General features: G+C 36.0%; 1 protein-coding gene across 1 annotated transcript in view; it reads right to left on the bottom strand.

Annotated features, from left to right (window-relative positions):
* Positions 1–15,167, bottom strand: part of dpysl3 (dihydropyrimidinase like 3) — a 51,759-nt gene that overhangs the window by 6,342 nt on the left and 30,250 nt on the right. Inside the window, exons 9-12 of the mRNA XM_056445821.1 lie at positions 10,894–11,050; positions 8,671–8,812; positions 5,783–5,953; positions 358–537 (exon numbers count right to left, since the gene is read on the bottom strand). Of these exons, the coding sequence (XP_056301796.1) occupies positions 358–537; positions 5,783–5,953; positions 8,671–8,812; positions 10,894–11,050 (650 nt within the window). The remainder of the gene's footprint in view (positions 1–357; positions 538–5,782; positions 5,954–8,670; positions 8,813–10,893; positions 11,051–15,167) is intronic.

The raw sequence follows: 15,167 nt of genomic DNA, 5'->3' as shown, positions 1-15,167 counted from the left end.
ATCGTTTCTTGACCAGCAAATAAGAATAGTCAGATTCATTTTCAGAGCTGCTGTCTCAGTCAAATCGAGCCAAATAAAAAAAGAAAAAAGGGATATTATGAACAGTTGGTCAATTCCATTTCCATGCAATGGAGGGGGAATTAAAATTTTACTGACAAACAATGACTAAAGGACGCTGTTAATCATCAACATTTCATTTGTAATTCTCCCTACATTAATTATATGCTTTCTATTTAGGATTTTCCAAAATCAAAACATTTGTCTTCAGTTTGAGTGGGCTCTTATGAAGCCTCGCCACTGGTTCTGCCTTAATCACACAGTAAACACAGATAACAGACGGGGGTCACAGATCTGTACCTGTTTCCTGGCTTTGACGCGTTTGTAAGCGAAGTCCGGAAACGGGGAGCAGGGAATGAAGCGTCCCGTGCCAGAGGTGGCGTGCAGGTTCCCGTCCTCCAGAACAATCTTCCCCTGGCAGACCACCAGCATCGGGGCTCCCCTCAGCTCCATGCCCTCAAACACATTGTACTCGGCTGCCTGCAGGAACACAACATCAGAAAAAAGGTCAGAAAACAACACTGGGGCACTAAAAAATCAGCTAACAAGCAACATATTCAATACACTGGCATTCTGACTAATTCAGTAGTTTACAGTAAAGAACATGTACTGTACTTATTTATTTGTACAGAATTAATATTGTATTATTGTTTAAGTGAAGTTTCATAAACTAATTTCGAGAGGAGCACGTGATATGATTGAGCACGTCTGGCCACTCATCTGTAATCAGTAATAATCCAATCAGAGTGAGCCTAGTCTACTATAAATGGATCATTTTCTTCCTACTGTTTCTATCTTCGTTTGGAAGAATCCCCCCTTCCACCCCATCTCCTCCTTTTCCTCCCTTTTCTAAAGGGGGAGCTCTCGAGACCTACCTGATCTCGGATCTCCTGATATGCTTATCGACCGGGCGGAAGCCCTGGGCTCAAATATCTCCGAGCTCAGGGTTCTCTCCCGGGACAGCATGCCAAACCTGCTTTATACGCCAAGCATATCTAAGTGGGAACTCTTGAAATATGTTTATCTGCCCCATGTCTAAACAAGCTGTTCCAAATTATCGACTTGTTGATGTCATTGTCAGTGATGTCATACAATTTGAGGTTCTTCCAAGACTTTTTTAGCTGCTCTACCAAAACAGAATACCAAATACAGTTGGTCAGAATTATTAGCCCCCCTGTATGTTTTTGCCACAATTTTTGTTTAATAAAAGGAAGATTTTTTTGATAGTTTTAGTAACTGATTTCTAATAACTGATTTCTTTTATCTTTGCCATGATCACAGCACATTATATTTGACGATATTTTTCAAGATAATAGTATTCAGCTTAAAGTGACATTTAAAGGCTTACTAGGGTAATTAGGGTAAAGTTAGGGTAATTAAGCAAGTCATTGTATAACAGTGGTTTGTTCTGTAGACAATCGAAAAAAATATTGCTTAAAGTGGGCTAATAATATTGACCTCAAAATGGGTTTAAAAAAATAAAAATTGATTGATTGATTGATTGATTGATTGATTGATTGATTGATTGATTGATTGATTGGAAAAAAATGCACATACACTACAATGGAAACACATTTACTGAATAAATTCCAGTGTAAGCATCAAAAATGTCATGTGATATTGTATTAAACAGATCATGTGGTAACAAAACTTTGTGCTATGGATCATTTTCATCAATAATAGACAAACCAGTGGACCGAGTGTATTGAAAAACATCAAAAATGTTGTTTTGGTCAAAATCCCTCAGCCAAAGTCTGTCATCAAAGTAATTCGGTAGTATTATTATCATACTATTATTACCTCTAGAACTGTCTTGAGCGATAGCACTCCCCAAAGAGCGTCTCACGTCTCCAAAAGCCCCCGCATTTTGTGTTCTGAGGCTCAAGTTATTTATTATATAAGTGAAAAGGCTCACAATGGCTTCTCCTACAGCAAGAAATTCAATGTATTCAATCTATTCAATATTCAGCGCCTGTTTATAAGGATGTGATGCTTTTATTCTCTTCGACTCATCGTGACCGTGTTTTAATCGCGAATGTTTTATTCAATATTCCAGTTTTGCGCATAAGCCTAATTCACAATATTTGGATGGAAACACGGCTATTGAAACTCGATCACGTACACAGTTATACAAACAGCTTTGAGAAAGGCTGAGAAACTAATGAAGATCATGTGTAGGAGAGTGAGATTCGACTCTGTCCTTCATTCACTCTCTCTCTCTCTTTCCGCCAAACAGCTGAATCTAGGAATGACAAAAACATCCATCTCTATTTCCTCATCTTTAACACACACACACAGCTCTTCTTTATCCCTCTCTCTAATCAACATATCCCTTCTGTCTTGATGATCATTTTCTGCTTGTCTCTAGTTGATACTGTACATTAACACTGATCTGATCCACAGTCTCTGCATTTGGCTCTCATCCGTCCTTTGTGTGTCGGAGCAGGATATGACACGCGCTCTCCGGCTTCTGCCAAGAATGCTAGCATGAGCTCATGTAGAAAAACACAAACGCTGGTAGGTAACGGAGCCGTGTTTTAGGCGACTTCACGGAGCATGGGAACCAAGGATACAGAACCACAGCATAAACAACCAATAAACAGTCAGTCAGCCACAGTTCTGGCCGGAGGAATGGCAGCCAGTGCTGTTTGGATGTGTAATAGTCCCTAGAGGAGCGGCCGAACAGGAAATGAAAATATGTTGTCATTTTGGCTGCGCCTGAGTTTTGCTGAATCTTTCCCCTGGATACTGTTTTTTTAATTCGAACAATGTTGTAGTAAGGAGTTCTCGTATCGCACACATCAAAAATCAGATTGCAGTGCATCGATTAGTAGCTTTTCCTTGTGCTGGTATTGATAAAGTTTAAAGAAACACCCCATTTTTTTGGAAAATATGCTAATTTTACATCTCCCCTAGAGTTAAGCTATTAAGTTTTACCATTTTTGCAAGCATTCAGCTGATCTCTCGGTCTGGCAGAGCACTTTTAGCTTAGCTTAGCATAATTCATTGAATCAGATTAGACCATTAGCATCTCGCTCTAAAAACAGAAAATGAAACAGGCTGAACAGGAGATGAAAATGAGTTGTCGTTTTGGCAGCGCCTGAGTTTTGCTGAATCTTTCCCCTGGATACTGTTTTTTTTAATTCGAACAATGTTGTAGTAAGGAGTTCTCGTATCGCACACATCAAAAATCAGATTGCAGTGCATTGATTAATAGCTTTTCCTTGTGCTGGTCATGGTAAAGTTTAAAGAAACACCCCATTTTTTTGGAAAATATGCTAATTTTACATCTCCCCTAGAGTTAAACTAGTTTTACCATTTTTGGATGCATTCAGCTGATCTCTCAGTCTGGTGGAGCACTTTTAGCTTAGCTTAGCATAAATCATTGAATCGGATTAGACCATTAGCATCTCACTCAAAAATGATTTAGTTTAGATAATTTTTCTTTTCTCTTTAGTTACTGAGTTAGTTTAGTTCATTTAGACTGTAGTTACATCGTGTACTAAGATCAGCGTGTACTTAGATCAACAAAAAATTTAAAGTTGCTATTTTATAGGTCGATATGGAAAATAGATAGGAAATCAGTGGCATTTAGATACTTTTTCTTGCAATAGTCCAGCCACATTACACAATGTGTAACACACATATTAATCTGGAACAGAAACTGGCAGTATGTCAAAGGTATGGATACACACACACACACACACACACACACACACACACACGAAAATGAAAATGTGTTGTAATTTTGCAGCGCCTGAGTTTTGCTGAATATTTCCCCTGGATGCTGATTTTAACTTATTTTTTTATTTCTATTTATCCTGTAGTAAGGAAATTTTAGTTTAGTATTTAGTAAAAACTTTCTTTCGATTAGTAGTTTTCTGTTGTGCTGGTATTGATAAAGTTTAAAGAAACACCACTTTTTTTGGTAAATATGCTAATTTTACATCTCTCCAAGAGTTAAACAGTTGAGTTTTACCATTTTTTTAATTTATTCAGCCGATCTCTGGGTCTAGCTGGAGCACTCTTAGCTTAGCTTAGCATAAATCATTGAATCGGATTAGATCATTAGCATCTCGCTCTAAAAACAGAAAATGAAATCGGCTAAACAGGAAATGAAAATGTGTTGTCATTTTGGCAGCGCCTGGGTTTTGCTGAATCTTTCCCCTGGATACTGTGTTTTTTTATTACAAACAATCCTGTAGTAAGGAAATTCCAGTTCACGTCTCACACAAATCTAAAATCGCAGTGCATCGATTAGTAGCTTTCTGTTGTGCTGGTCATAGTACAGTTTAATGGAAAACACCCTATTTTTTTTGGAAAATATGCTGATTTTACAACTCCAATATAGCTAAAGAGTTGAGTTTTACCATTTTTTAATCCATTCAGCAGATTTCCGGGTCTGGCGGGATGACTTTAGCTTAGCTTAGCATAAATCATTGAATTGGATTAGACCATTAGCATCTCGCTCTAAAAACAGAAAATGAAACAGGCCGAACAGGATATTAAAATGTGTTGTCATTTTGTCAGATTTGCTGAATCTTTCCCCAGGATTTTTATTTCGAACAATCCTGTAGTAAGGAAATTTCAGTTCCCGTCTCACACAAATCTAAAATCAGATTACAGTGCATTGATTAGTAGTTTTCTCTTGTGCTGGTCATGGTAACGTTCAAATAAACACTCCTTTTTTGGAAAATAGCCTCATTTTACATCTCTTGAAGAGTCAAACTGTTTAGTTTTACCATTTTTAAATCCATTCAGTCGATCTTACGTTTTAGCTTAGCTTAGCATAAAACATTGAATCGGATTAGACCATTAGCATCTCACTCAAAAAGGACCACAGAGTTTTAATAGTTTTTCTATTCAAAGCTTGACTTTAGTTACTGAGTTAGTTTAGTTACTTTAGACTGTAGTTACATCATGTGCGAAGACCAATCAGAAAATGAAAAGTTGCTATTTTCTAGGTCGATATGGAAAATAGATATGAAATCGGTGGCGTTTTGATACTTGTCCCTTGCAATAGTGCAGCTACATAAAACAAATTTTCATGGACAAATTAATCCGGAACAGAGACTGGCATTATGGATGCACACACACACACACACACACACACACACACACAAATGAAAGTGTGTAGTCATTTTGGCAGCGCCTGAGGTTTGCTGAATCTTTCCGCTGGATTACTGTGTTTTATTTTGAACAATCCTGTAGTAAGGAAATTCCAGTTCCCGTCTCACACAACTCTAAAATCAGATTGCAGTGCATCGATTAGTAGCTTTCTCTTGTGCTGGTCATGGTCAAATTTAAAGAAACACTCCACTTTTTTTAGAAAACTGGCTAATTTTACATCTCCAGCAGAGTTAAACAGGAAGGTGAATAATTTGGACTTTAGCTGTACTATATCCAGTACTAAGATAGACTTATGCTTGGAGTATGCAATAAATTCCAAATAAACATCGGCTTGAACTTAATATGGCAACAAAAGGAAATCCATGTCAGAAATAGCTGAACTGAAAGATCCTGTTTGTAGCCTGTTTCCTTCCAGAAGTGATATTTATGAGGGAAAGCAGAGCAGGTTCCTGTACTTACACGCATTTTGATGTGTTAGAAGCATCTATTTCCGCTCAAAGTGACCAGTTTAGACTCAATTTAGCTTTGAAATGTGAGTATATGTAGAGACTTGGCTGGATTTTTGATGCAGTTGTATTGTTTAAAGAGCACCTACGGAATGATGTGTTTTGGCAGTGATGGTCCGCACAGCGTCGGTGTCCCAGATAACCAGATCGCTGTCTGAGCCTACGGCTATCCGGCCCTTGCGTGGATATAGGTTCAGGATCTTGGCGGCATTGGTGCTCGTCACAGCCACAAACATGTTCTCGTCCATTTTACCAGTGACCTGAGCAAAGGAAAAACACACACAAGTGGCAATGAATCGCAAATCTGATTTAATTTTGGAGCCTTCTCGAGAGAATTTTTGTTTTTATTACTGCATTTAAAAATATAGTATATATTTATTTTATATATTTTTTTAAAATATATTTTTATTAAAAAAAAAGATTTTTTCACAGTAAAATTTCATTGCATTATTGCATATATATATATATATATATATATATATATATATATATATATATATATATATATACATATATATACATATATATATACATATATATACATATATATATACATATATATATACATATATATATATATATATATACATATATATATATATATATATATATATATATATATATATATATATATATATATATATATATATATATATATATATACATATATATACATATACATATATATACATATATACATACCTACAGGGCTTTGCATTAACACCCGCCAACCCACCAAATGCGGGTAGATTTCAGTGGTGGCGGGTAAGACAGACACTCCCACTAGCCACTTTGGCTGGTTGAAAATAATTTTCCTGGATAATAATTCTTAAAAGCAGGGTTCGACAATAATGATGATCCAATATGCATGCAAAGGCGATCTTAGAATTGAGAAGCAACACGACTGACAAAAATAATTGTGCTCGCACGAGCAATAGAAAGCAGGTGAATACCGAATGAGAGGATAATCACTCACGCTAACAGCTGAGGTGATGCGCACGACTGTTTAAAATGCGCGCGCTCCCGTTTCCTTGCGTGAAGCAACTGTGTCTAGAAACACAACTGATGTGATCGGGTCTCTTTCAAATAGATTGGGCAGAAAGTGATGAACATGCACACACAGTCCTGCTGCTTTCAAGAGCTCCAGAGTTGACTTATTGTAAGCAGCGCCGGTTGCTTTCGCTTTAAACCATTCTTTGAACAGATTATTTATGGGAGTAACATTAACTGTGTGTGTGTGTGTGTGTGTGTGTGTGTGTGTGTGATCATCCTTTCATTATCACACGGTTTTTTTACCTGCTTTCTTTTGCGTTAATATGGTTTAATTATCATTTTTTACAATAACATTGCTTTAATGGGAGATTAACTCCCTGTTCATGTGTAGTTAACTGCTGATCTGGGACCTTTAGCCAGGACAGATTACTGCGCATATGTTTTGTTAAATAAAAAGTAGAGTATACAGCTATATTTAGCTTTGTTTGACACATTTAAAATTTGTGGCTAGGAAATAATTAATTGTTTATGTTTGGTGTGGTCAGAGATAAATGTATTAAATCCTTCATTTTGAGCTCTGAAATGTATGTGAATTAAAAACTAACTGTAATACTGTGAATCCATGACCCATTTGCTCATGATTATTGAGCAAGCTCATACACGACACACAAAAAGTGAAATAAATGAGGAGGCATGTGGAGATAACGCAAAATCTAAATCAAGTCATTTTAGCATGTCAAAGTCATATTAATGTGTATAAAATATATTTTCCCAACAATAAAATTGTGGCTAGTGAAAATAGCGAGTGGCTAGTAATGTTGGATATCTATTAGCCACAGTAGCTGGTGATCAAAAAAGTTAATGTCAAGCCCTGTATATATATATATATATATATATATATATATATATGAATCAGTGCGGGGCAAGATGAATCACAATTTATGTGTGTGTGTGTGTGTGTGTGTGTGTGTTTATATATAAATACACACATGCAGGCATATTTTTGAGAAAATGTTTATTTATATTTAGATATAAAATATCTATGTATATAATACAAATTATATGTACATTTAAATATCTATGTAACAAAATTATTTTGTATAGGTTAGTTTATATATGTGTGTGTATCACATATATTGTACATATTAAATATATAATGCACACTTTTATTTTGAATTTAATTGATTGTGATTAATCTTTGCCCAGCATTATATTATATTACATATTTATCACATGGGTAGCAGTATGATATGGCTGTATATCAGCAATGGTGGGAGGTGTGCATTGGCTCGAGGCAGTTTGACTGCATAATAGTGTATATATATATATATATATATATATATATATATATATATATATATATATATATATATATATATATATATATATATATATATAAACATGGAGAGTTTCAAACTACTTTCTTCCGCCGTTCATTCACATCTGCAGCAGAAACAGCAGAAACCGTTGCCACTTCACCAACAGCACTTTAGAGCTAGTATTTGGATGATTCTCTAGCGTAATGTCTAAAATGATATCAAAACAGGGGATTTTGCTCACATTTTAGGATTATAATGCTGAACAGGATGAAATGCCATCAGTCTACAGAGATTCCAGGAGAAATCAATCAGGAGATCACGATAATTAACCCAAAAAAATAGCCCAAGCAAAGCAAACACTAGCAGATTGCTATGGATTAAATACAGCACTACATCATACAAAAGAGAGAGAGATCGACTTAGAATGTCACTTATCTGTTTTATAATTATTTAATCAGCTGTGGTTTGAAATTTACACTGAATTTTTCTCCCTTTATTGACTTATCAGGTTGTCTCTGTCGCCATCTTGTGGCAGAACGTCAACCGGCTTTGCTCTGCTCAGTATGACAGGTGGATGTGCAGAATCTCCGAAATTATAAATATCCTAATAAATAAACTGCATAGTTGCAATCTAAACAACTACATGATGTCCATCTGATGCTCACCACAGCCTTGTCCCAGATGATGGACATCCTCTCCTCAGCTCCGTTTACTCCTTCAGGGATCTGGGTGAAATCGTCTTTCCCAATGGCCTTCTGAGCCACAGAGAATGTGCAGTGAGCGCTGCCCACCACCGACAGATCACCACTGACGGACACACACATACAATACATTCATCACTATATACAGTTGAAGTCAAAATTATTCGTCCTCCTGTTTGTTTTCTTTTTTCAATATTTCCCAAATTATGTTTAACAAAGCAAGGAATTTTTCACAGTGTTTCCTATAATATTTTTTCTTCTGGAGAAAGTCTTATTTGTTTTATTATGGCTAGAATAAAAGCAATTTTTGAGGTCAATATTATAAGCTGCTTTAAGCAATATTTTTTTGGATTGTCTACAGAACAAATCACTGTTATACAACGACTTGCCTAATTACCCTAACCTAGTTAAGCCTTTAAATTGCACAATCAAGAATGCGTGATTATTTGGTGTCAAGACATTGCAATCAAAAAAATGTGATTATACTAGAAGTCATTGGGGCAAAAACAACCCCCAACATAACAAAAGGGTAGTCAATCTGGGGTGCGTTTCCCAAACAACGACGTAACTCGCAGCTGAACTATCATAGTACGATGTAGGGGTGGGCGGTACACAGGTGTCATAGTCATCACCGGTGTGACATTGCACCACGACATGGATTTTCTAATACCGTCAATACCGTAATAAATCAATTATGCGCCTTGAACGGCTGCATTTACATCAATAATAGCTAATTCTAAATAATAAGGCATTCAATTTTCTTCAAACGTTCAGTTGTGGTCTGAATACCTGTCCTTATACTACAGGGCCTGAAATTGCAACCATTTTGGTCGCATGAGCGCCCGAAATTTAATCTATGCGCCCTCATAATATATTTGGGAGCATTTGTGTGTCTGAATATAATGGTTGTAGTGCAATCTGATTAGATTTTCTCTAAAAACTTGCTGAATCGCTCTACCCTGCTGCTGTATTGGTTCATATTAGCTGTCAGTCACTCAACGCTTCCCGCTGTCAGATAACAGGGAGCTTTTGTTACTGCAGGAAATGCAAACGGCTGAAGAGTGAAAAGTGCACAGGTTTGCAAACCTCACCTAAAGTTATAATAATAATAATGGAGCAGATGACAGCGATCATGACATGAGGTAAATGTTGATCCGCCAGCTGAGATCAATCGAGTGTTTTCGGAGAAGGTGCCTGAATCTCGATGCGTTGCATTCACCGCGTGTTCAGCGCAAATGTCTGCTAAATATAAAGTCTAATACTGTAGACATCATCGCCAAAGAAACTCACCTTTACTAAGTTTACACTGAAACTACGGCTCATAACAAGGATGGAATTGCGCCGGTGGTCATCGTGAGAATCCTGCTCTGTCTGCTCATAAATTGGTGCGGCTGACTCGCCTGCTTTATTCCACCAACACAGAAAAATGAAGATCAGCTCATAACGAGACTGAGCATTTACAATGACCCAAACCAAAACTTTTAAAGAGTGATAGAAGTGAGACTTTCTTTTGTCCGTTCTTCCTTGAGATGTATATTATTTTGCTATTGAAAGTAATACCATGATATTATACCGTCACCGTTCAAAAGATGAAAAATACCGTGATATTAATTTTAGGTCATATCGCCCACCTCTAGTACGATGCATCGTTTGGGAAAAGAACGATGTAGTGACGAGTGTTTGCCAAAACGCAGTTTCTCTGTCGCAGATCCATCGCTTGAACCATGTTAGTTATAATGTAAAACGCCCATAATGACGTTCTAAACGGGGTGGAGTAACTACTTCTTTAGAAAGGAACCCCAGATTATATGCAGATTATATTGTTTTACACATAATAAGTGGCTCAGTGGTTAGCACTGTCGCCTCACACCAAGAAGGTCGCTGATTCGAGTCCCAGCTGTACCAGCTGGCGTTTGTGTGGAGTTTGCATGTTCTCCCCATGTTGGCGTGGGTTACTTCCAGGTGCTCTTGTTCCCCCCACATTCCAAACACATGCACTATAGGTGAACTGAATAAACTAAATTGGCCATAGTGAATGTGAGTGTGTGGGTGTTTCCCAACACTGGGTTGCAGGTGGAAAGGCATCCGCTGTGTAAAACATATACTTGATAAGTTCATTCCACTATGGCGACCCCTGATGAATAAAGGGACTAAGCTGAAGGAAAATGAATGAATAAATAAGTTTACCTGGCCAACAGGGTGTTCAGGTAGTCTGGAGTGGTTGGGTCGGGACTGAGAGGTGGTGAAGTCACAAAAGAGGCAGCTTTCGCCCAGTTCTTACTCCAATAATGAGTTCCATCAGTTCCCAAACTGGCCGTGATCGGCTCTCCAAACACCACGTTACCTGGAAATAAACAGTTTTAATCTCATTATCTTGCTCGTTTCCAGTTTCAAGGACCCAAAACACAAGATCACCTACACTGCTACAAATGCCTTTATTACTTAGATTTTGTGTCTCCTTTCTAGTCCAAATATCTATAAATTTGTAAATCAAGAAGCATTTTCCAGACAAGCAAAACATACTGTCTTGTTTTAAGAAATAATATCTCAAAATGAAGCAAAACAAGCATAATCTTATGTCAAAAGGAAAAACAAGATCATTTCACGTACCCCATTGGCAGATTATTTTTGCTTGTTTTTAATTTTAAGGAAAAACTCTTAAAGCTTAATTTTTGGCGTATTATTTCAGAAGACAAGACAATACTTCTTGATTTAACAACTTTTAGATATTTGGACTAAAAACAAGACGAAAAATCTAAGTGAGCAAAGCATTTTTTGCGGTGTACCATTAAATCTACTGGCAGGAATACAGCCATGGAGTCTTGTCAACCGAACACATCTGCTCAATAGCAAACGTTATGTGGAAAATAAACACATAAGCAGCCCATTATACAACAGTGACTGGGGATTAATCATCTATTATTGCAGGAACATCTGGATAACACTGCTAACTGTGTTGAAGAGATCACTAGAGGAGTCGCGGAGCTGCTGGATTCTGCCTTCCATCTATGGGAACGACAGATTCAAAGATAAGTTTCTTTATTGGCTTTAGTGGTTGCATGAAGAAACTTTACATTGAAACAAGGTTTTTTCAGTAAAACTAAAACTAAGACTAAGACTAAGACTAAACCTAATGGTCAAAAAACATTTATTTTAACTGGAATTCAATTGAAACAATTTACAATTTTAAACTATAAGACTACATCTATTGTTCAAAAAACATTTCCGTTAACTGTAATAACATTAAAATAATTCACAATAAATACATTTTTAGTACAAACTGAAATTTACTAAAACTAAAACTATTGACCAAGAAACATTTTCGTTAACTGAAATAAAATTTAAAAAAATGAAAAGCTAAAACTAAATTGAAAAACAAACAAATAATATAATAATTAGCAAAACAACATTTAAAACTACTGGCCAAGATACATTTTCGTTAACTTAAATAAATACAAGAATTCACTATAAATAAAAAACTAAACTGAAAAAACTACAGAAATAAAATAATTAGCAAAATAAATTAGCAAGTTTTACTCAAACAAAAATGTTGTAAAATTAACACTAAAACTATTGGCCAGGAACCATTTTTGTGCATTTTTCTATATAAATAAATACAAATAAAACTACAACTAAACAGAACTAAAACTAAACTGAAAAGCAAACTAAAATAAAAAAATAATTAGCAATGCAAATGATTTTTTGTCAAACTAAAATATTGTAAAACTAAAACTTTTGGCCAAGAAACATTCTGAATAACTGAAATTAAATCTTTAAAACTTTCTAAAACTAAAGCTATTGGTCAAGAAACAATAAATGACAAATTCAGCTTGTAGCTTATGTCAAAACAATATATTGATGACGCTGTTATAAATATCATGACATATTTATAATGGCTAATAATGGCTAACCATCTGCTAAATTTCTATTTTAAAAACCGTTTCTATTTTTTCGACTTCGCAACAGAAAGACAGCATAAACTACTACGACAATGATCATCTCAGGTACTGATTATGGGCTTTATTCAGTGTTAAATGCTACCAATGTAAATATAGCAGGACAACAGCATAAACTACAATGACAATGATCACCTCAGGTACTGATTATGGGTTTTATTCAGTGTTAAATGCTACCAATGTAAATATAGCAGGACAACAGCATAAACTACTATGACAATGATCACCTCAGGTACTGATTATGGGCTTTATTCAGTGTTAAATGCTAACAATGTTAATATAGCAGGACAACAGCATAAACTACTATGACAATGATCACCTCAGGTACTGATTATGGGCTTTATTCAGTGTTAAATGCTACCAATGTGAATATAGCAGAACAACAGCATAAACTACTATGACAATGATCACCTCAGGTACTGATTATGGGCTTTATTCAGTGTTAAGTGCTACCAATGTGAATATAGTAGAACAACAGCATAAACTACTATGACAATGATCACCTCAGGTACTGATTATGGGCTTTATTCAGTGATACCAATGCGAATATAGTACAACAACAGCATAAACTACTATGACAATGATCACCTCAGGTACTGATTATGGGCTTTATTTAGTGATACCAATGTGAATATAGTAGAACAACAGCATAAACTACTATGACAATGATCACCTCAGGTACTGATTACAGGCTTTATTCAGTGTTACGTGCTACCAATGTGAATATAGTAGAACAACAGCATAAACTACTATGACAATGATCACTTCAGATACTGATTATGGGCTTTATTCAGTGTTAAATTCTACCAATGTGAGTTTAAATACCATTTTACAATACATTTATAGTCATACCACTGAAAGCAGCATCAGGTCTAGAAAATAAAATAACTAGCAGACGGCTTGAAAATGAAAGATAGGATTGTGACTCAATACAAACCAACAACATCAGCCACTCAGTAGCCTATTAATAATGTTAAAGAAGTTTCATATGTATTCATTACTTGAAAAGCCTTTATCAAGCTATTATCACCAGAGTGCCGTGTCTAATATTGAAATGTGTCTGTCGCATCGTGTTTGGTGCAGACAGACAAATTGCTTGTCGCTTGTTGTTAGGACACATAGTGTAAGATTATTACTTAGAGTGACTATGGCTTTGTTTAAATCCCTAGACCCATCTATGAACCACTTGAACACTGGTACTTAGCAAACGCCACTAACAAAATACATCTGCGACCTTTAAACGCCTCCAGAGGATGCAGCTCTGCAGAACTAGCTTACAGTATAAATCTCCAGTGACAGGGCAGTCAGAAAGATTAAAGCGGTATGGTCTGTACCCATTGCTCTGAAGACAGTGATTAACCACCCAATTTAGCACAACAGATAACACTTTTGGAAATGCCCTCAACCATTTCAGAGACCCAAAACAACAATAAATATAAACTGCTGTTTATTTTCAGTGGTGAAGTAAACTAAATAAGGATTGGAGTTATAGGTCACAGGGTAAAATGAATTATTTCGAATGAGACAGAGGAGAGTAGTATACTCAAAAAGTGCTGCTTGTTCAAACTACTTATTTAAAACGAGCTGAAACAACACAATTCCTGAGTTTTTTGGGAGATAACTTAATCGTTTTATGTTCAATACACTTAAACTTAAGTGAACTTAATCGATTTGTGTTGGGATAACATGAATGAATTGTATGCATTGTTTACAGTGCAGTTAATTTCTCAGAATTTACTGACATCTTTAGTGCTTTCTAGATTAAATCCAGCTATCTATACGACACCTTTAGTGAGATTAATGAATTTGCTAGTGCATTCATTTGAATTTCCTTATAAGAACTGAAAATACTTCAATTTTGCAGACCTCAAGAACAGCAGTTAATATCAAGGGCTTTTGCACAGACAAGAACTATAAGGCAGTCCCCCGAGAACTAAATTTTGGTCACTGATCCATGACTAGGTGCTCTGAACTGTCGTAACCCTTAAGAGAAGTAATTAAAAAGTACCTACATACTTAAGTACACTTAAGTGATGTAGAAGTATCTTTAAAGTATACTTCAGATCTGTTTTTAAAATATGTCTAATAGACGTCTAAACAATGTCGTCTTGGTTAAAACAAGGTTAATTGTTTTGCTGTCAGGTTTCAAAATAGTTCAGTTTTTTCCACTGTGTGGATTAATACTTAATGTGTGTCACTGTTTTTGCTTATGGTTAAGATCAGAGCAATATGCTGGTGTTTAACTTGCTTTAATGCACTCCTGCATTGGGCTCACACATACACTCTGCACTCTGACTACTTCAAAATTGTTGATAAGTCGTGGTGGGCGATTCTTTCTGTCTCGTGCTGAACACAGTCGACCAATCACAGCAGACTGGGTCATCGGACCAATCAGCGCAGATTTACATCGCGCTAACGAGGGGTTTGGGAACAAATGAATCGCTGAACAAATCATATTGGAGTTTTGAGGATAATTAGGTAAAAATAAATGCATATTATAAGACA

The sequence above is a fragment of the Danio aesculapii genome, chromosome 21, assembly GCF_903798145.1.
Source record: "Danio aesculapii chromosome 21, fDanAes4.1, whole genome shotgun sequence".
NCBI lineage: Eukaryota > Metazoa > Chordata > Actinopteri > Cypriniformes > Danionidae > Danio > Danio aesculapii.
Note: the sequence above shows the minus strand (reverse complement) of the source record. Positions and strands in the feature narration are given on the sequence as shown.